The sequence below is a fragment of the Abramis brama genome (assembly GCF_963993115.1).
Source record: "Abramis brama genome assembly, chromosome: 10".
Taxonomy (NCBI): Eukaryota; Metazoa; Chordata; class Actinopteri; order Cypriniformes; family Leuciscidae; genus Abramis; species Abramis brama.
The window spans coordinates 32,398,876-32,421,324 of NC_139972.1; the positions used below are offsets into that span (position 1 = coordinate 32,398,876).

Sequence of the window (22,449 nt, forward strand, 5' to 3'; positions counted from 1 at the left end):
AGAATATTTTGTTGTATTAATATCTGAACATACCAAAAGAATGAACAGACAAAAAATTGTTTTATTCTAGCTTTGTGCGTCTTTTTTTATCAACACTTGAATGTTGGCAAGTTTCATAAAAAGCAACATGAGCAAAAAGCTGAGAAAATCGCATTTTTTTTCCATCATGATTTATGTCCATCAACACCCTACACCCATAAAGCTTCATAGTCCTATAGTGATCGCATTATGATATCACTTGTTTCTGCTATTCTTTGCCTGTTTTGATCTCCTATCCTCACATTAGCTAGAAGAACATTTGTATACTGTAACGTACACACGGCAAGGTACTGCATATGCGTGTATTAGGCCTAATGTAGGCTATTCGGAGCAAACCACCCTGATGCTAAACCTTGAAAACTTACTTCAAATATGATGTTTTCTTATTCGGTGAAGTTCGGTAGCCTATCTTGCAACCATCTCTCGTCCTCTGCTCGTCCGTTTGAAAACTGCGCGCGCGCCGCGCTGCAGGCGAACGTAATTTTTTTTTTTAAATCAGCATCAGCAACTGCCAGTAGCAAATAAAATTTTGGGGTGGCACCCGGGGTGGCCAATCGCATGTCAGGGGTGTCCAGTGCCACCCCGGACCCCCCTCTGGCTCCGCCACTGCCCATGATGCAAAGTTTTCTTACTGTATCAAGCAACTCCTTAGTACCTTTGAGAGTTCAGGTTCATTTTAGCAAATTATTTTGCTGTGAGTGAATAACGGTTATTACCGTTAACTTACATCATAAAAAAAAAAAAACCCATTACTTGATAATGAAACATTAACTGAAAAAATAAAAATATACATACACACACACATAAATATATATATATATATATATATATATAGATATATATATATATATATAGATATATATATATATATATAGATATATATATATATATATATATATATATATATATATATATATATATATATATATATATATATATATATATATATAGATATATATATATATATAGATATATATATATATATATATATATAATTTTTATTTTATTTTTTATTATACACTTTGAAACTTAAACTTATTTGATTTTAGCTAGTTGCCAACAAAAACTTAATAAAAAATATATAGACATATTTAAAAATAAATAAATAAATAAATAAAAAACATGAAACAAAATTACTAAAACTATTACATTAACAAAAAACAACAACAACAAAAAACAGAATAATTAAAATTAATACAAAAATTAGATTTTATAAAAATAAAATCTTACTTAAAATATTAATAAAAACTTGATCTTAAAATAACACGACTACATCAGAATTTAATTCGAGTGATTTGAGTGTTTAATTTTTAATTTGTAGCATATTTTTTTCTGCAATATAATTTTTTTTTTAAATATATTTTTCAGTTTGTTTTTGGCTATGAGCTTTTATTTAAATAATATCATAGATGAAAACTTTTCCCCCCTTAAGTAGTTTTGTAGTGCTTTTATTGCTTTTTGGTTCTTTTTATTTTTATTTGTTTAATTTTGTTTGGTGTTTTTGCTTTTTATTTGTTTACATTTGTTTTTTGTTTTTAATCTTGTTTAGTTTTTTGGTGTTTTTGTTTAGTTTTGTTCTGTTTTGTATATTTTTTGATTGCTTTTTCTGTGGTGTTTATTCTCTCTCACACGTGTTTGGCACCCCCGCAGGCCCCTGCCTGTAACGGAGCGGCGGTCTCCGAGTATCGCCTGGAGTGGGGGGCGGCAGAGGGCAGTATGCAGCTGTGTTACACCGGTGCTGCACTGTCCCATGAGATGAGGGGGCTGCTGCCTGCCACCAACTACTTCTGCAGAGTCCAGGTGAGAAACTAACGCTGTCATACACATGCTTATTTCTGCCAAAACACTGTATGTTTGAGCTGTTAATGGCAAGATATGACATAACAAACCAGGAAATAGCAGTCTGGTGGCTGATTATGCTTTTACTTCCCGTAAGTGCAAAACAATCAGCTTGATGATTCATAAATATTAGATGACTGGGCAAGTGCCAACTTTATATTGTCAGCGCCACCCAGTGTTGACAGACAAATATAGATTTTTTTTTTTCTTCTGTGGGCTTTAAAATAAGCTCTTTATTACTGTATTGAGGGCTGTTGTCTACTAATTGTTGGCTGAAATTTTGTTCATTGGTACAGTTTGTAATTATATATATAAAAAAGCTCAATCCCTGACTGTTGCTGCAGATTTACTAGAGTGATACAATTCTAATTCAGTTTTAGGAACGGAGTTTGAAATAGTTTGGTGTTACAAAAATCAGAATGAGTTAATCAATTCTATAATTGATGCATTACATTTTTCTTTTTCAGTGCATTTACTGTTAGTCTAGTATAATTAGTCTTGAGTTTTCTGCTGGCTCTGCTAGAATCCACTAAATGAAGGTTAAAGATTAAAGGTGTACTTGATGGTCTTGTCAGGCCTGTTCAAACTTTAGTCACTAAGTGTGATTAGTGCATATTATTTAGTTATTTGTATTTGCTTTTTGTTTTGTTTTCTTGTATTTGATTTTTGTTTTGCGTTCATTCATTTTTTTTGTACATGTTTTTTTTGTTTTTGCTTTTTGTTTAGTTTTTTGTATTTGCTTTTTGTTTTCTTCTATTTGATTTTTGTTTTGTTCATTCGTTTTTTTTACATGTCTTTTTGTTTTTGCTTTTTGTTTAATTTTCTTGTATTTGATTTTTGTTTTGCGTTCGTTCATTTTTTTTGTACGTTTTTTGCTTTTAGTTTTGTTTTCTTGTATTTGATTTTTGTTTTGCTATAAAAAAAATTTGTACGTTTTTTGTTTTTGCTTTTTGTTTTGTTTTCTTGTATTTGATTTTTGTTTTGCGTTAATTTTTTTTGTAGATGTTTTTTTGTTTTTGCTTTTTGTTTAGTTTTCTAACACTTTTGTTGTGTCTTTGCATTACAGAGGCATGGCTTAAATGCCTATTATTTAGTTTTTTGTAATTGCTTTTTGTTTGGTTTTGCCTTTCGTTTTCTTGTATTTGCTTTTTGTAACTTTTTTTTTTCTTTTTTTGTATTTACTTTTTGTTTCGTTTTCTAACACGTTTGCTGTGTCTTTGCATGAACTGAAGGTTAAAGATGAAAGGTTTCTTTGATGTTCTTCTCAGGCCTGTTGAACCTCTAGTCACTGACTGTGATTTGTGCCTCAGGCGGTGAATGTAGCCGGCGTGGGGCTCTTCAGCGACGCTGTGCTCTGCCAGACGCCCTGCTCTGTGCCAGCGATGGTCAGCAGTGTCCACGCTCTCCGCGAGTCCGAGATGAGAGTGGAGTGCAGGACTACGGAGAGGGAGGAGGATGAGGAGGAGGAGGAAGAGGAGGATGAAGAGGCCACTCCTCTCCTCTACTCTCCGTCCACCTGCCTCGGGCTGCGCTGGGAGGCGCCGTGTGATCACGGATCAGAGATCACGTCTTACCTGATCGACCTGGGAGAGAAACAACCCATCCTTACAGGGCCCGTAACCAAATACATCATCCAGAATCTGCAGCCCGACACCACCTACAGGTACAACGAAATCTGTGGCACAAAACACTGGCAACAGCAAACATGCAGTGTGACCAGTATAGTCTTTTGCGAGTGAATGACTCGAATGAACTATTCTGTATATATCGTGATATATATCATTATCATGAAATAAAATAACTTGTTTCGTTTCGTAAGATTTTGGTCATATCGCCCACCCCTAATATATAATATTATCCGTCAAATAAACAGCACTCTTGCTCATGTGATATTGGTAAACTATATCATATGATACAAATATAAGACAAAAACCCCTCATATCTTCAATTTTAGTGGCTTTTTTACTGCATTTATAGGCTTCTACATTATTTACGTAACTAAACTGCATGTAATGTAAGATGATGTACAGGTCTGGGTCCGGGGCGGGGTGCGTTAAAAGCGTTAATAATTTTAAGTTTAACATGTTTTTTTTTTTTTTTTCATAATTAATCACACCAAATAAACGTGTTAAACCAACAGCTCTAATTTTAAAATGTAATGTATTCCTGTGACTAAAGCTGTATTTTCAGCATCATTACTCCAGTCACATGGTCAGTGTTTCTTGAGCATCAAATCATCATATTAGAATGATTTCTGAAGGATCATGTGACACTGAAGACTGGAGTAATGATGCTGAAAATTCAGCTTTGATCAAAGGAATAAATTATATTTTAAAATTTAATCACAATTTAATCGAATTAATCAAACTGTTATTTTAAATTGTAGTAATATTTCACAATATTGCTGTTTGATGTATTTTTCGATCAAATAAATGCAGCTTTGGTGGGCATATTTTCTTTAAAAAAAATAAAAAAAATAAATCTGAATTATTCCAAGCTATAATAAGCCCAGCTGTGACTGAATGAATCTTGTGTTTGTGTGTTTGAAGGATAAGGATCCAGGCTCTGAATAGTCTGGGTGCAGGACCCTTTAGTCACACCTTTAAACTGAAGACCAAGCCACTGCCACCCCTCCCTCCCCGTCTGGAGTGCACCGCCTCCAGCCACCAGACCCTCAGGCTCAAGTGGGGCGACGGCCCGGCCAAGGCCCAACCCACCGATTCCCTACAGTACCATCTCCAAATGGAGGATAGAAATGGGAGGTAAGTTGCTACATTATTTGTGCCTTTGTTCAAATCAGCCAATTATACATTACCATTCACAAGTTTGGCGTCGGTAAGATTGGGGTTGAGGCGATGTCAGTTCTTATGTCTTGAAATATAACTATTTTAATTTTAACAAAGATTTTTATCCCCCCAAGTTAGCGTTTTGCAATGGGAGTGATTATGTGTCTCTGTCCGCTTCAAAATGAACTCTGGTGCGGTGCGAATTAAATATGAACACAACATGGACCAAAGACATCTAAATGAACCAAAAACAGGACATGATGTCAAGATGCAACTCTAAAAAGGACAGAATGCTCAAACATTCCAGTTTTTTCCAAAAGAACCAAAAGAACTGAACTACAAGTGTGAACACCCTCGATCTGTAAATTGCATAAACAATTATGAGCAAAACGGCATCAGGGTCATTCCGTGTCAAATCAACTACATTTCGGAAACTTCTCCGGCTCAAAATAAATTTTTTATTTTGTTCATATTTTTTCTGTAGAAAGACAAACATAAATAGTGATGAAAGCCAAAATATTACATGCCACAGATGTATATTTACAGAGTAATCCACTGTTTTGTAGATGAGGGTCAAAAAATTACAATTTTCACCCTGAGATTTGGAGTAAAATTACAGGGTTGTAAAAATGACTTTAGAAAAATGGCAGCATCATCATTTTATTTTTACACAGCGATTGGTTGGTCTATACTTAAAGTGCCATAAATATTCCTTTTCCAAACTTTGCATGCCTGTAACTCTAAAAGTATTAAAGATATCTTAATATCCTTCTAGATTCTCATTCTTAATAAACTTTTTTTTTGGAATCTTCATTTTCAAGGTCCTATAAAGTTCAGTCCCTTAGATATGGGGAGCTCAAAGCAGCTCCATGTTCAAATTGTTGAATTTTACCCATTTTCAATGATTGAAAACCAAACGTGGTTCACTTTGCACACAGCTGATTGCATTTGAAGAGGAATGTCTGAAGAATAAATAATGTTTAAACTAGAAATGTATCTTGTTTCCCTCAATTAAAAGAATTGCAAAAACATAACTCTCTCTGAGTTATTTCATTCTTCTTTAAACACAATAACTATCAGCTGTTTAAAATTGTACCTACATTTGGTTCTTGATCATTGAAAATGGGTCAAATTCAAGGATATTAAGATATCTTGAATACTTTTAGAGTTACAGGCATGACAACTTTACAAAAAGAATAGCACTCAGACAGGTATATTCTATGCAATCGTGTTGATAGACAAAATTTATATATATTTCTAGTTTCAACATTATTTGTTCTTTAGATATACCTCTTTAAAAGAAAAAAGTATCAGCAGCTGTATGCAAAGTGACCCACATTTGGTTTTTGACCACTGAAAATGTGTACAGTTTACTCATGGAGCCGGAATTGAGCCATCGAGGGCCTTTAAAATAAAGACGCCAAAAGGAAAGTTTAAGGGATTTTAAGATATCTTTAATACTTTATGAGTTACAGGCATGCAAACCTCGGGAAAAAAACACAAGAAGTGCTTTTTGCCATATTTGAGCAGTCACCGTTGGCATATAATGCAACAAAGATTGCTAAAGTCAACATATTTAACTAATAGACCTACCAATCTCTGTAGTAATTTTTGCAGCCCTGTAAATTGGCTCCAAATCACTGGTGAAAATTGACATTTTGACCCCCATCTACAAAACAGTGGATTACTAAGTCAATATACGTCTGTGACATTTAAGATTTTGGCTTTCATCACTATTTATGTTTGTCTTTCTACAGAACAAATATTAACAATAAAATTTTTTTGCTGAGGACCTTTGGTTGAGTTGACTTAGAATGACCCATCATGCATTTATGCCTAGTTTAATAAAAAGAGCTGAAGCGGCGATCACAGATTTCTTTTTTTCGTTAAAAACATGAGATGCAATGGAATGGAAAGGAAAAAATAAGTCTCAAGACATGTTTTTAAAAAGATGAACTACTTTTAACTTTACATGGCTTTTAAACATGCGGCTCTCTGTTGCGAGACGCTAGTGCAACAGTAAAAGATGTCCGTGTGACGCTTGTTTACATAGAAAACACTGGAAACGGCCTGGGTTACGGCTTTGATGCATTAATCTTCTCTATTTCTGCAATGTTTCAACTGGAAAGGCTAACAAAAACATTAAAATGCAACTAAAACTCTTAAAATGCAAAACCTGTTAAAAAAAGAAAACAGTTTCTGTAAATTGTAATCATATTTTACAGTAATACTGTTTTACTGTATTTTTGATCGAATAGAGACTTCTTTCAAACACATTTAAAAAAAAAAAAATCTTACAGATTTACACATTTATTTACATATTTGAAACTCACTCAGATTTGTGTAGGTCTGCCTTCAAGTCTGTTTTGAAAATCCCTTGGTTTTGTAATATTGTGTGTTTCGTGGCTTTATAGAGTTCAACTCTATAACATTGTCTCTGGTTCTCTCTCTGTTGTTGTCTCTTCCTGAAGGTTTATATCCTTGTATAAAGGACCCTGTCACACTCACAAAGTGCAGAGGCTAAATGAGTCTACCTCGTACGCGTTCCGCATCCAGGCCTTTAACGAGGCGGGCGAGGGGCCCTTCTCCACTGTTTACACCTTCACCACCCCCCTCTCCCCTCCTGCACCCCTGAAAGGTACCGCAGCTGCCACACGCTTGCCCCATAAACCTCCATTGTAATTGCATTTCTGTAGACAGGTTTTTGCTTGTTTGTAAACACTCAAGTTTGGGTTACCTCATGTATCTCACAAAACCTGTCATGAACATGATCAGGACATATTATATAAAAAAGCACATTTCTCTCTTCAGCTCCTCGCGTGGAGCGTGTGGACGAGTCGTGTGAGGTGAGCTGGGAGACGCTGCCGCCTATGAAGGGAGATCCAGTCATCTACTGTTTGCAAAGCATGCAGGGAAATTCTGAGTTCAAACAGGTACCTACACCACACTATCATCTCCATGAACAGTTTTCAGTAGCTCACCAAACACCAAAAAACCTCAATTTCAGCCTCAATACAGCATCTCAATTATAGTGTCTCTTTGCACTGTGAGGCCAGAGCGTCTCAAATGTCGTTCCCCACTTGTGAGCACATCACACAGAGGTCACGGCACTCAGCAGGTGCGCTCAGCAGACAGCAGGTGTTGAGGAATATTATCATAGCATAATGGCCATCAAGTGGTCATTACTGAACGGCTTAGTGACGGTTATTACACTTAATGTTAGGGCCAAATCAAATCTAGCCTCTGAAATTTGTGCTTTGATTGTACATGATCTATATTCGGACATCATTTTGTGACAATGGCCTTCATAACCCCTGTTAGCAAAGCCACCATAAAGGTTAAGAAGCACCAAAGTACAGAATAGAATTAGTAGGGTTGGTGCTTACAGGGCTAGTTCCACTGATCTATATAGAATGACTGGATAGTTCATGACGTCATAAACTGTGAAGCCACCGCGCCGCCATATTGGTATTCCCTAGTGAGCTCACGCGTTCTATTGAATCAATAGGAAATTTTATGATTTGACTGAGAAAACATTCCCTAACGAGACACCGTTTTAAAATCTAAAGTCTCCCTGTACATTTTTACAACGCAAACATCCTAAGCATTTAAATGGGTATTTGTTTAAAGTCGGACATTTTTCCTGCTTATTAAAAAACGCCAATTTCTTTGCAAAATGAATAAAAAGCTGTACAAGAACACTAGTCGGCCTTCACTGAAGAGCTATCTTCACAGGTAAGAAAAACAGTTTGATACTAATAATTAAATAGTGAATGCTAAAGACCTTTATTTTTGTGAATATTCAGGTGAATATTGTTTCGTAGCCACGAATTAATAATACCTAGGTATCTGAGCTCAGCATGTTATACTAATTTGTTCCCTCGTTTTATTATATTGTAGCCACGTTGTAATTCGTTAAATCAAAATGAGGGAGGGAATTAGTTCATCGTTCAAGTCGTCGTAACAACGAATTATTTAGATCAGTGGACAGGGCGCATAGCAAGCAGAGAGAGAGCCCCGGCAACACAAGCGCTGTATTGCTCTCTCTCTCCCTCGCGCATATCAACATCAATTGACACAATAGTAAAAGGTCGGTAGACCGATTGTGTTTTATAGATTAGTAGTTTGTTCATATAAAGTGTTTGATTAGCAAGTACATGTTCAGGAAATGCATAATACAAATTGTAGGCTATGGGTTAATGTAACGGTAAATGGACTCTGCACGAAGCTCTTTTGAAATGTCAAAGCTCTTGTCAAATGGTGTCGCTGTTGGACACTTAATTGTGATTATTGCTGCTCTGAGGTTTCTTATAGGCTACTGTTGACTGTTTTATCGTTGTTTTTTGAAGAAGCAGCAGCTCTTGCCTCGGAGAAAACAACACGGGCATAGCGACAATTTTGCATATAAATTACTACTTATAGGGCTTGAATTACAACCTATGGGCAGTTTTTCCTACATCCTTTTGTGAACGTCGTTTTACACTTGTATGCTGCACAGCGGGTCATCTTAAAAGTGCCGTCGGAGCTACCAATCTCTGTATAACAGCCGTATGAGCCCTCTGCTGGTAGGGAATCGTAAGATGGCCGCTCGAACACTTCCGGTGGCTTCACTGCCTAGTGGCAGTTTAGAACGTCATGAGCTATCCAGTCATTATATAGATCAGTGGTTAGTTCACCCAAAAATGAAAATTCTGTTAGTTCATCTTCGGAACACATATTAAGGTCTTTTTGATGAAATCTTAGAGCTTTCTGTCGCTCCATTGACGGCCACGCAACTACCACTTTGATGCTTCAAAAACTAATTCATATGAATCGAGTGGTTTAGTCCAAATTTTCTCAAGAGACACGATCACTTTATATGATGAACAGATTGAATTTAGGCTTTTATTCTCATACAAACATTCATCAATGCACACATCAGACATGGTTAATGGAAGCGCAAGCATGTTCGCTTAACGTGCGAGAACCAATGAGGTTCATTTTCGTGTGTTACGCAGCACGTTTGAGCTTGAACCAATAAGGTTCATTCTTCAGTTGAGCTTCTATTTATGTTCGCTGACGTGAATAAAGGTCTAAATTAAATCTGTTCATTATATAAAGTGATTGAGTCTGTTCAGTAAATTTGGACTGAACTGCTCAATTTAAATGGATTAGTTTTACGATCTCTTTATGAACTTGTTTGACGCGTCAAAGTGGTAGTTGTGTAGCTGTCAATGGAGAAACAGAAAGCTTTCAGATTTCATCCAAAAGAAGAATGTCCCAGCTGTCATATGATAGCTTTGAGTGAGGAACAGACCACAAGTTTTGTTTTTTACTGAAATAACTTCAGCTGTAGATCTGAAATTTCAGTTGTGCATTATTCAAAACATTTAAACTCGTTGCAATTGATCACAAAATGCATGAGAAACTTTAGCGTGAGAACATTGGTGTCAAACTTGGCACAGTAACATCTTGTGGTGCCATGTTTTTATAATGTACATAATGTGCAAAAACAGATAAGATTTGACGACTTAAAATTCGGTCTGTTCCACAAAGCATATTGCTTCAGAAAACGGATAATACTACTTTTATGGTACATTTATTTAAAAAAAGAAGAAGAAAAAAAACTACATAGACATTCTGCAAGATATCTCCTTTTCTCCATCTCAATCATATGGTTTTGGAAAGACATGGGGAATAAATTGACCGAAATTTCATTTTAGGGTAAATTGTCCCTTTAAATGTGGGTCCTAAGGGGCCTGCTGGAGAGCCGGGTAGAAGCATCACCTAGATGTCTGAATTTGCAGTATTGAATTTAATTGTCACTGAAAATACTGTGTCAGACGGGACCCGACAGATCTGTTTGATTTAACTTGAATCCACTCTAGTGTGAGCACCTGCGCCGGCTGCCTGTGAGTGACTGTAGAAATGAGTGTAATGGAAGGGTAAAGCAGTCTCACTGGCTCTGACTCATCGCCTCCTGCTGAGAGAGACGCTGTGGGAGACTGCAGGCATGATGGGAGGCTTGTCTGTTTGTGTTGATGCAGCCCACACACACACGTGCAGGACTTCATATGCGTATATTCATGTTCTTCAGGCGTATTACTTCTCTTCCTACACATCTGCATCTTTAAAATAGACTTCATCAGTTCTTTTCTCCTTAGTATAATGTCTTTTAGACATGAATGCAGTGCTGAATATTGTTCTATATACTGATTACTGATCTATTCAAAAATGTGCACATTTTAGGTCTTAGCAAATCCTGAATGTGGTTTTGATTGAGAATTGGGCCTAAATACTTGACAATACTTCTATTAAATACACTATAGAATAATAAATGTTATTATATGCACTACACTACACATATTTGGGGTCAGTATAGATATATAAGAAATTAAATAAATAAATGCTTTTCTTTTTTACTTGATATTCATGAAAGAAAAAATGTATCTCTGTTTGCACAAAAATATGAAGCAGCACAACGGTTTTCAATTAAGAAAAGTCTCTTGAGCATCAAATCAGCATATTAGAATGATTTCTGAAGGATCATGTGACTGAAGACTGGAGTAATGATGCTGAAAATTCAGCTTTGATCACAGGAATAATAAATTAAATTTTTAAATATATTAAAATTAAAGTTTGTGTTCACATAATATATGTTTGTACTGTGTATAATTATTTTGTATATATAAATACACACATTCATGTATACATTTTAGAAAAATGTGTTATTTAAATATAAAATATTAATATTTATAGATAATTTAAATAATGTATAAATATATATTATGTATATACATGTATATTGTGTATTTACTGTATATATACAAAATAATTATACACAGTACACACACATATATTATGTAAACAAACTTTTATCGTGATTAATCGTTGCCCAGCACTAATTAAAATACAAAACAGATATTTAAAATTGTAATAATGATATATTTTACTGACTCCAAACTTTTGAACGGTAGTGTAGTGTTTATATAATATTCCACAGAAAATGTAAGCATTTTTTGCAACGTACTCATTTTAAATTTCCGTCTCCAATCCTCTCAGATCTACAGGGGCTCGGCCACTTCCTTCCAGCTCCCTAACTTGAGCTCGTCCACGGACTACCGATTTCGCGTCTGCGCCGTTCGGCAGTGCCAGGACGCCCCCGAAATCATCGGGCCCTACAGCTCCACCGTCATCCTGCTCCCGCCTCGCATCGACACCCCCGGGGCCTCCGGCGCCACGGGGTCCAAAGCAGCCGAGGCCCAGAAGCCAAAACGCAGCCTGACGGACGAACAGTTTTCTTTCCTCATCATCGCCCTCTTGGCCGTGACCTCCATCCTCATCGCGGTCGCCATCCAGTACTTCGTGATCGAATGAGCCTCGGTGCCGCGTTACATCGTCAAAGCGAGTTTGGTTTGTTGATGTTTGTTTTCGTTTCTTTATTTTCGTTTCCGGCACAAGCGTCGAGGAGCCGCTTGAAGGGAAGGATGGAGAAAAGGAAGTTGTAGATTCACTTCACCCAATCTATCGTTCTATCTTTCTCGCTCGCCTTCTGCGCATGCTGTCAAAAGAACGCCGTTCCCTTCCCGACGGACTCGATTTATTGAAGGATCAGCAGCGAAGCTTACTGCTCGTCGCATACTCATCGTACCACTTCATTTATTTGTGTAGCTGTAGTCTTTATGTTATTTATAAGTATAATTTCAGTTGTAAACTGTCGAGTGTAATTTCGTTCAGTGTTCCAAAGCTAGCTCGGTGGTCGCGTCGCTCACCGGTATGCTATTTTGGGCCTGGGACTTGAGGGCCAGTGACTACACCGTCAGCGAGGGGGGTCCCGAACGATCCCCGGGGAGATAAAGTCTACGGCGTATGGAAGGGGAGGCGAGACTGATACCGCTCGAATTAGCGAACGTTGATTTAGCACTTTCCTCAGAACTTTTTTTGATGTTCAGAATGTGTAAAGGATGCAAAAATAACTAGAGAAATGTTAGTATATTTTTGTACAGTATGATACGAGGACCTGAGATTCTGGCTTAGTACGGGGAGTAAGACTATGACTATGAATACCAAACTAACTCAGCTTAATAGTTATTTTTACTATCATGTACGTATACTGTAGCTTGTTTTTACAATCAAGCAGCTGCTTTGCTCCAAAATATTGTCGTTCAGCACAAACAATGTACGCTTTCTCGGAAACCTTTCCTTCAGTCTTTACCTTTGCACCTTAGTGAGAAGAGAAAAAAAAAATACTTATTGAATGCGTCTTGATCTTGTGATGCGTTTTATGGAACATGTTTTCCAGTTGTGCAAGCCCTCAATGTGTTTTGGCTGTTTTTAAAAAATGTAGTACCACAAAATTTGTTCTTGAAATGGTTAATTCTGACAATAATCATGATTTCAAAAGTCATATAGTATTGGTCATTTTGGGGAGGTGGGGGAAGGGAGTTGTTTAGTTTTAGAAACCAAATTATCACATTGTTAACCTTTACTTTTAGCAATATTATTTTTTTGATGTAATCTCGAGATTATTGAATATATGACTAAATATTTTCAGATATGTTTTGATTTGTTTGTTTTTTCTCCTTGTTTAAATCACACATTTGAACTTTATTTTTTTATATGGAAAATAAAACCTTTAAGTTAATTCTGTCCAGCAAAGAAATTAAGAAAAGCGCAAGAAACAAAACAACCGCAGTAATGAATTGTGTTAATCCTACATGTACTTCCTGTGAAATCGAAATTTTTGCCTTTTTCTCTGTGTGTTAAAGTCTTGTGACTGATTGTCAACGCTGCGTGACGACAGCATGACGGTCCGGTCGTAGGGTTTCGTGTTTTGTGCTTTGGTTATGGGCATATGAGTGCTGTCAACAACCGTTAACAACTACAGGTACCTTGCAAGAAGTTGAATGAAAATGAATTACATGATTTGGTCTAATAGATATTCTGCAAATGTCTTCTGTTTGTCATTGAAGAAAAAGAAAAAAAAACTCAAATTCCTATTTTTGATAGTGATACAGTGTAATTGCAAAGTGTGCCATTTTAACATCTCCCCACCATGGTAGGCGATTGGTTCTTGGGAGAAAGAAAAAACGACAAAAAATCAATAAAATATGCACAAAAAATGAGACCATTTTTATGTAATTTTAATGTTTGCAGTTACCTCATACACCGTACATTCCAAAACAAAAATTTGTTATAGGATACATACTACCAGACATATCACTTTAAAATGTTATCAGATAGGAAATGTATAATCATATATATGTATCTAAAGTGTGTCTGTATAGTCATGATATCTACAGACGGATCCATGCACAATAAAAGATTTATAATTCTTAATCGTCTTCTTTTACTGCATGTTGCCAATTGTATGCAGATTCATATCACAATAATGTTGTTTTGTGTGAAAGATCATTCCTCTCGCTCATGGTTTCATCCACAAAGAAAGAAAGAGCCACCAGGGTCATTGGGTTAGAGATCTCGCTCCAGACAGATTGTCTATTAAATTTGATTATTCTTCAGCACTTGTATCAAGTGTTATAGCATATTAGACGTTAAGATGATCTAAATGTATTTCTCTGTAATGTTTCAAAATAGATCTGAAGTGAACATATGAATAAAGATTGTGTTAACATTGCCAACATTAATACTTATCACTTGTTCATAAGAAAAAGAACACAATAAGGTCATGCTGTTATTATATATACCATATGAACTGTAATTTAACAAAATATATATTCTTGATGAAATTTAAGCAAATATTTCTATAAAAAGGTTTGATATGTGTGGGTCACAATTGCAAGTTCAATGTTTTATCCAAATTATTACTTCTATACTGATATGCAAATAATTCAATAAATAATAGCAGACAACTATTTATATTTACACATGAACCAAGATCTGTTTAGCATATGAATGCACGCATTGAAAGCCAAAGCCCCGCCTCTCACCTCCCTCCCTATCCGTCTACATTGTCTCCGCCTCCTGTGATCTCAATATTTAATTAAGAACTGGACTAAGTGATGTTATGCACGCACACAGTAGAAAAGAGGTGATGCTCTCTCTCCTCCAGCAGAGCACCAGATACAACCTCCACAAGTCTTGTCTGTTTCATCTCAAACGCACCACCCGTTTGGTTCTGCCTTCCTTGATGTTTTTGGCCTCTTATTACAAATGGACTTTCAGTGAAGGAGTCTCATCAGCTGAGTTCATCCTCACTCTTTTGTAAAGGTCTTTTGTACACTTAGACCTTATCAAGCGACAGCTGCATACTTGCCTCAATATGGAGGACCACCATTGCGGAGACTCTCTCTTCCCAACCTCCACCCTCATTCCTGTCACCACCATTTGCGTCCTGCTCTTCATCGTTGGCGTAACCGGCAACACCATGACCATTCTCATTATCCAGCGCTTCAAGGACATGAAGACCACCACCAACCTGTATCTCTCCAGCATGGCCATCTCAGACCTGGTCATCTTCCTCAGCCTCCCCTTCGACCTCTACCGCCTCTGGAAGTACGTACCTTGGGTCTTCGGGGGGCTGGTGTGCAGTCTATCGCACTACATCAATGAAGCGTGCACCAACGCCACCATCCTCCACATCACAGTGCTCAGCATGGAGCGTTACCTGGCCATCTGCTTCCCTTTCAAAGCCAAGGCTGCCATCACCAAGAGGAGGGTCAAGTATGTCATCTTGGCTCTGTGGGGCTTCGCCCTACTATCCGCCGCACCAATGTTCTTCTTGATGGGCGTGGAGTACGAGAACGAGACGATACCTGACCCAGGGACCCGGCAGTGCAAGCACACGCGCTATGCCATCGACTCGGGGCTGCTGCACACCACCATCTGGGTGTCCACCACCTACTTCTTCTGCCCCATGTTTTGCCTGCTCTTCCTCTACGGATCCATCGGCCGAAAGTTGTGGAAGAGTCGTCATGAGCTTCATGGGCCTAATGCGGCAGCAAGACAGAAGGTTAATCGGCAGACTGTCAAGATTCTGGGTGAGTTGGTCTTGGGAAGTGTTAAGGCTGGAATGCACTACACGACTTTCAACATTGGAACAGATTTTAAATTGATAAAGTTTACAGAGAACAATTGCTGTTTATACATTAAATGACTGAAGATCACACACTACCAGACTATCTGGTCTGGTCACACAACAAACTCACGCAGAAAGATACACCTTGTTGCTAGGAAAATGGATGACAAATTAAAACAATATGTGTTCTAAGATCGCCTCAAAATATCAAGCATGTTTGATATCCTTCGACTGGATGGAATCATAGTGTAAAGCAAAAATCTGAGTCTGTGCTCATCATACACTACACAATATTCTGAGAAATCTGTCAACTCTGACTGTCCAAAATCTGCAGACTGGCACTGACTTGGCAACTAGCGCGACTGACAATCGGGGCAATAAAATCTAGTCCAAAGTCGTGTACTGTATTCCAGCTTTTAGGAATGAGCCATGGATAGTTGTGCTTGCTAAGGTTCATTCTTACGGTTTAGGGATCTGGACAAGCCACTGACCCTAAGTATCAACCTTGGAGTATAAATCATCCTACAAGGTTTGTGCTGTAGACATGAACATGACAAATCATGAGGCTTGTTGAGGTAAGGTGTGAGATTACTTCAGATCATGCTAATGATTTTTGTTTGGTAGACCAAAAAAACAGGGAAACAAAATCCCATAAGACTTGCACTGAGGGACAGATCTGAGCCATATTTAGAGATCAGAATGCCATAGAGAAAAGAGGAAGGCTCTTTTGATCCATTCACAACACCACTATCAACTGTGTAGCAACTAGCAATGTGTTAAAAAACACACAGATCACCTTAGCAATGTTGTAGTCGAGTCCAGGCTGAGACCGGAGTAGGTTGTGTCAGTCAAGACAGAGACCTGAAGAGGGTCTGAGTAATACATAAAGCGTAAATATGTTTTCCTTTAGTATGAATAAAGCCTGGTTCCATGTCGGTGTTGTAGCAGCACTCAAGATCAGAGACTATCTCGAGTCTGAGTCAAGACCGAGTCCAAGACAAAAGCATCAAAATATGGTCTTTGGACTTGAGACCAAGTCCAACACTGCACCCAAGGATCATGATGACCAGCAAGAGGATTGTAACACTTTTGCCTTTAATGTTTGTAACTGGATTTATGTGCTATTTATCTAACTGATATAATTTTCCAACGTCTATTTGCAAAGTGGTGTTGTTGCGACCCACCCCACCACCAAAGGTGAGTTTAATAACACATATTCTAGTTCTGTTTTTAACTAGAAAAACCATTGAATAAATACATGGTGAAATGTTAATTTTTACTTCCTCCAAAAATATTTTTTCCTTCTAAATTCTTTATATTTGAACACCAAGCTCTTTGTTACTTCAGGAGGATGCTGAGAGGGAAACAATATAGAGAGATTTGCGATGTTGATAACTGGAAATGTCATCAGTGCAAAAAGGGTAAATTAGTCACTTTTTAGAAACGTATTTGCAATGTAAATTAATGGTGTCAACTTGTGTGAGATGAAGCCTGACAGACCTTGCAAATGTGTAAAATCTTGTCTATTCATTAATCATGCCCTTTATGTTGGGTTAGTGAATGTGGCTGTTTTATGTTTATTAGAAGCCTTAATAAATCAGTGTCAGTAAGCGACCATCCATAACATTGACGTACCTCATTCTTCTATTAACCCGATATCCCATCTCCCTCTTCTCTTAGCTGTTGTTGTATTGGTCTTTGCCATATGCTGGCTGCCTTACCACATCGGTCGGTTCCTCTTCACTCACGTTGATGACTACCACTCGGCCCGCCTCAGTCAGAACTTCAACGTGGCCTCCATGGTGCTCTTCTACCTGAGCGCCTCAGTTAACCCAGTCCTCTACAACCTCATGTCCAACAAGTACCGCTCTGCCGTCAAACACCTCTTCCTCTTCCCCCGTAGGGGTCACCACGGCCCCAACCGGAGGCATATCTCGACGCATGATGACACCACCGCCTGCACAGAGACGTTGAATGTGATGAAAGAGACCATGATGACTAGTGCTGAGTCTCAAGAGCCTGTTCCATTTTAGAACTGTTTCCAAATCTCCAAAGACTGTGGATTTGATTAGACGCATGCATTTCGATTCTGATTAACGATTCCTGTGTGTGCGCATTTTAATGTGATTTTCAACCATTCTAGTAGCCTGGTTAAAACCAGACCATTCTCAGTAGTAACTGAGTTATGGTCTGGCAAAGCTTCATTAATAACTCATTTCCAAAGGGGCGTCACCAACGGACGTCGCTCAAATGCCTCTGGGCGCAATTGGATAGACCTAAAACCAATCAGAGCGATCGTCATCGTGTAAAGCCGTATGCTGCGTCCCAATTCGCCTAAGTTACACTACGCCATAAAAGTATGGACTCTTTTTGTGAAGAAAAGGTATTTACTTTTGAATGTGTAGCAAAAAAATAGGCAAGCTTTGGGACATACTACTTCTTTATCGGACGGATCTGTCGCGTGCATCCTGTCACGTAAACTGCCCTGTCAATCATCGTGTCACAGTTAAAATCCTCTATTAAATCTAATTTAATTTCCTACCGTCTCGGAGAGAAATGTAGTAGCACGTTCATCTGCCAGTGGGTCTTTCATGGAGACTGTCCTCATGTGTTTGCAATTTGAATATAATAATGCATTTAAAAGTTGGTGCGCTTCACCAACAGACGTCGCTCAAATGCCTCTGGGCACAACTGGATAGACCTAAAACCAATCAGAGCGATCGTCATTGTGTAAAGCCCGCTCCAATGTTTCTGATTGGTGCCGCGATTTGGACGGATTAGAAATCGGCTTGAATGGGCTCTTTGCCAGACTACTTGCAGAGCAAATCTAAATTTGCCGGAAGTTTGTCTGGGTTTTCCCAGGCTACCATTCTAGTGCAAGAAGATGCGAAACAGAACTCGTTTTCTCTGATGCGCACACATACAAAGTGCATGTGCACGCAAAAAGTCACCTCTCATGTAGTGCGTGAATACTGAATTGAGTTCTCCTGTCGTCTTGTGCTTGAATGAGCAAATACACAGAAAATGATGTCAAAAATATCCTCATAAACAGTCGGTTTTGTCTTAAGTGAATGTAAACATTTGAGAAAGAAAACGCATGTGAAACAGTATATTGGATCCGTGCAGCTCTTAAAGTGACAGCAGCCTAATAAACTTGCCGCCGTCTGTTAATGTTAATCAAACAACAAAAGAAAAAGAAAATCACTCACTGATATTGGCTGAATAACTTTTGTAACTTTAACCCTTTTGCACGCAAGTTTAAAATATGTATCACCGTATTTTCATGATGATGCTTCATGCTTGTCATTTGACACACCACAGCCATGACAGATGTATCGCTTATTTCATTTTTCTATATCATAAACTATCTGATATTCCGATTCTCAAATATTTGAGTGCGCATGTGTTTTGTCATTTAAACACCTTTTATAATGATCATGTTGGTGGCCATGTTTGTTTATATTTTCTGTATAGTAATATGCAGCCTGTTAACATTGTCTGAGTGAACCTAAAGGTTTTGTTTCCACCTGATGAAAACAAACCTGCATCGGATGACCATGTTTCATTGATATATTGACATTGTTGTGCTTATATGCGCTATAAACTGTCATGGTTCTTCTGTGGCAAATTGAGTGTCTGTGTCTGAGTGTCTGTGATATAAAATAATGGTATTCAGCTGCAACCGAGAGTTTGTCAAGAAATCACAGAATTAATATGTTGGATATCTAAATGTTTGTATTTTTCTAACCTAATTGGAATCTAAACTGGGAATTGATAAGCGGAATCAGAATTGGAATCGATAAAATTCTATACCCAACCCTAATGATGACGGAGGAGGGCTTATAGGAACATCATCCCAGCTGAAGAGCGCAGGAACCTGAGAGAAGTGAAGAAATGTGGGCTTATTGGATGAGAGCTGGGATAAGTGGTGTGAACAAAAGGAAAAATGAGTTTGAAACTGGAAACAGCTTGTGACAGTCACTGTGCAGGGGGAAATGACTGGGTTTCACACAAGTTAATATTACAGTTATTACTAGTACACACTAATAATTTATCATTTTAGTGATAGTAATCATGTTGTTTAGATCAATAATGTGATAATAGGTTATATATAAAACAATTAATGGACATTTTGTGACTGAAATTGACTAGATTTTGACTTTTTCATAAACTGTGAGTGGTTAACAAGCCAGTAATGATGAATTGTAAACCATTGCAGACACAAATGCCGTTCACAGTGATTGTGTGCGTAATTTCTAATTTAACATAACCGCATCTTAAGTCATTTTATGTTTTTATGTCTTACAGAAAGCATCATCCAAATCTTTTAAGTGAAAATTAAAACTAGTTTACCATTAAGTGCATGACAAAATGGTGATTCATGACATCATAATCACCGAGTTATGTTATGGTAATCTCATTGCTGTAATGTTTTATTTGTATTTTCATGTATTGTGTCCACAAATGATTCTATTCTGCCCTGTTGGATGTAATTTCCTTTGTACATATTCTTATCCATTATAGTAGTATTGTATTGTAATCTTTAAATAATATGATATTATTCTTTTGTGAATGGAAATAATTTTTTTGTGGCTTTCCTCATTTTTGATGTGCAGCTGTAGTGATTTGACAGCATTGATGATAACAAAGCAGTCTTTCAGCAGTAAGTGAACATTTTAAAAAACTAAATTTGTTTTGACTAATATAAATATTAATAAATAAAAGTGCGAACCCTGTTTCCTTGTGCTGTTTAAACATTTTAATCTTTTTTTAAAATCTTTTTATATAATAATTTTGCCCTTTTTTAAGTAAGTGGGGCTCAAAGTAAAAATGTTATATATATATATATATATTTATATATATATATATATATATATATATATATATTTATATATATATATATATACACATATATTATTTTAACCCCCACAAAAACATTACACTTCATTTTAATTTCAAAATTTTAATTCAAGTATAGAAAAGAATAATTTTGTATGAGTTCCATTTAATGCAACTTTTTTTGAGTAATTGAATAGATCCAGACAAAACTTAGTGTAGAAACGCTGATACTGTAAAATCTCCATTGTTTTGAAGATAACTGTACCTATTGTACAGTGCTTATTCAGCAGGGGGAGACATTATCTCATATGCTTGACCACAGAAAAATGATCTTTTGTGAGGTGAGAGCAACATTTTGTATTAATAAAATAACACAAATATTTAATTAAATGAATCAGATTCAATTAAAAATAATTTCATTCATAATTTATTTTTATCAGCAGTATGGATGATTCAAACAAAAAAATAAAAATAAATGAATACCAGAAAATATCTGCCCTAAATTATTTTAGATTTGGTTGACTTTTATCATTTTCATACATTCTGGTTCTCCCAGTATTCTGAAACCTTAATTGTAGTTCAGTTCTTCTATAATAGATGTATTTAACAATTGTCTTATTACATATAATTCTCCAGTAACAGTTTCTGAAATCATCCAGCTGTTACTGCCTGCATGCTAATGTCACAGTAATGTTTCTTTACTGGTGTAAGATCGTTACTACAGGTCTGATCCCACATGACTGAACTATCTCTTTTAGTGTCAAGAAAGAAGCGTCCCAGAAGGCATTGAGACATTACTTCTTTCGTCAGACGGCCATGTGTAATGTCATTGGCTTTCCTCGTGTCTTTGTTCCAAACACCTTCAAAGCACTATTATCAGGACCTTGCTTTGTTCCTCTTGATGGAGAGCTTGTTTGCTCTGAGGAGCTAATCTCAAGCTCCACAGGACTCAGCTGTGGCCATGTTTATAAATATGTGAATGAAAGAGAGAAGGAAGGGGTCTTCACAAAGGAAGGGAACTCTGGGTCTAGGTCACCTTGTAATTCAACTATCACCCAAAGATATTTTTGATAAATGGATTCTAGCCCTATTGCTGTGCTGAAAACCCTGCAACACCTTTTTGATGACTACGATCAATCATTTTCAGAAATAAATACAAAACCTGTGTAGCAAGTGTATAAAATCAAAAAATTATCAAACAAATATTTGGGAAGTATTTTTAGATTCAAGCGTTCATGTGCTTAATATTTTTCTGTTAATCAGATTAGCCCATTTCAGGTCTACACCTCTCCTTTCAATCTGAATGAAACTGAATTCAGATCGAAATCGATTGAGGTGTTTACATGAAGGCTTTTCAGTCTGGTTGAGCCATCAATCCGATTATAAAAGGATAATGTTTGTGCATGCAAACGTAGGTGAAATACGGTCTCCTGGACTAAACTGCTCAGAGGGCTATAATGCATTGATTAATAATACCTATATTTATTTAATAAGATGGTCAGCTGATTGGGGCAGCACCACAGTCATTACAATTCAAATGGATTATTTATCTGCAACTGTCCTTTTCATGCTTTGCTTTGTTGATCTCTCTCTCTCTCTCTCTCTCTCTCTCTCTCTCTCTCTCTCTCTCTCTCTCTCTCTCTCTCTCTCTCTCTCTCTCTCTCTCTCTCTCTCTCTCTCACTCACTCACTCACTCTCTCACACACACACACACACACACACACACACACACACACAGAGAGAGAGAGAGAGAGAGCAAGCCTCTTCACATTCCTCTGTCACATGCTTGACATGAACTGCATTTCTGTGTAAAATGCTTCCTCCCTCTGATGAAGTACTGTAGTGTTTAAGAAATAAGCATGATATTAACTGTCATCCAACATGCCAACTTCCTTTCATGGAGATATTTACAGTTATATACCACATTTT

At 37.1% G+C, this 22,449-nt stretch overlaps 2 protein-coding genes across 9 annotated transcripts in view; both read left to right on the top strand.

Moving 5' to 3' along the window:
• Positions 1–13,982, top strand: part of fndc3a (fibronectin type III domain containing 3A) — a 95,640-nt gene extending 81,658 nt beyond the window's left edge. For all 8 annotated transcript variants that reach the window (XM_084126678.1, XM_084126681.1, XM_084126679.1 and 5 more), the window contains 6 exons: positions 1,690–1,839; positions 3,189–3,541; positions 4,428–4,640; positions 7,136–7,302; positions 7,476–7,597; positions 11,706–13,982. In XM_084126678.1, coding sequence (XP_083982804.1) covers positions 1,690–1,839; positions 3,189–3,541; positions 4,428–4,640; positions 7,136–7,302; positions 7,476–7,597; positions 11,706–12,020 — 1,320 coding nt within the window. In that variant the 3' untranslated portion in view covers positions 12,021–13,982. The remainder of the gene's footprint in view (positions 1–1,689; positions 1,840–3,188; positions 3,542–4,427; positions 4,641–7,135; positions 7,303–7,475; positions 7,598–11,705) is intronic.
• Positions 13,983–14,281: 299 nt separating this feature from the next.
• mlnr (motilin receptor) lies at positions 14,282–20,411 on the top strand. The gene is made up of 2 exons (XM_084126686.1): positions 14,282–15,643; positions 17,362–20,411. Exons 1-2 carry the CDS (start codon positions 14,926–14,928, stop codon positions 17,712–17,714), a joined length of 1,071 nt encoding a protein of 356 aa, XP_083982812.1. The 5' UTR covers positions 14,282–14,925; the 3' UTR covers positions 17,715–20,411.
• The last annotated feature ends 2,038 nt before the right edge of the window (positions 20,412–22,449 follow it).

Bases quoted from the DNA above. Each gene is read 5' to 3' on its own strand.
- mlnr (XM_084126686.1), top strand. From the start codon at position 14,926: ATGGAGGACCACCATTGCGGAGACTCTCTCTTCCCAACCTCCACCCTC. The intron at 15,644-17,361 runs GTGAGTTGGTCT...CTCTTCTCTTAG, and splicing joins GCAGACTGTCAAGATTCTGG to CTGTTGTTGTATTGGTCTTT.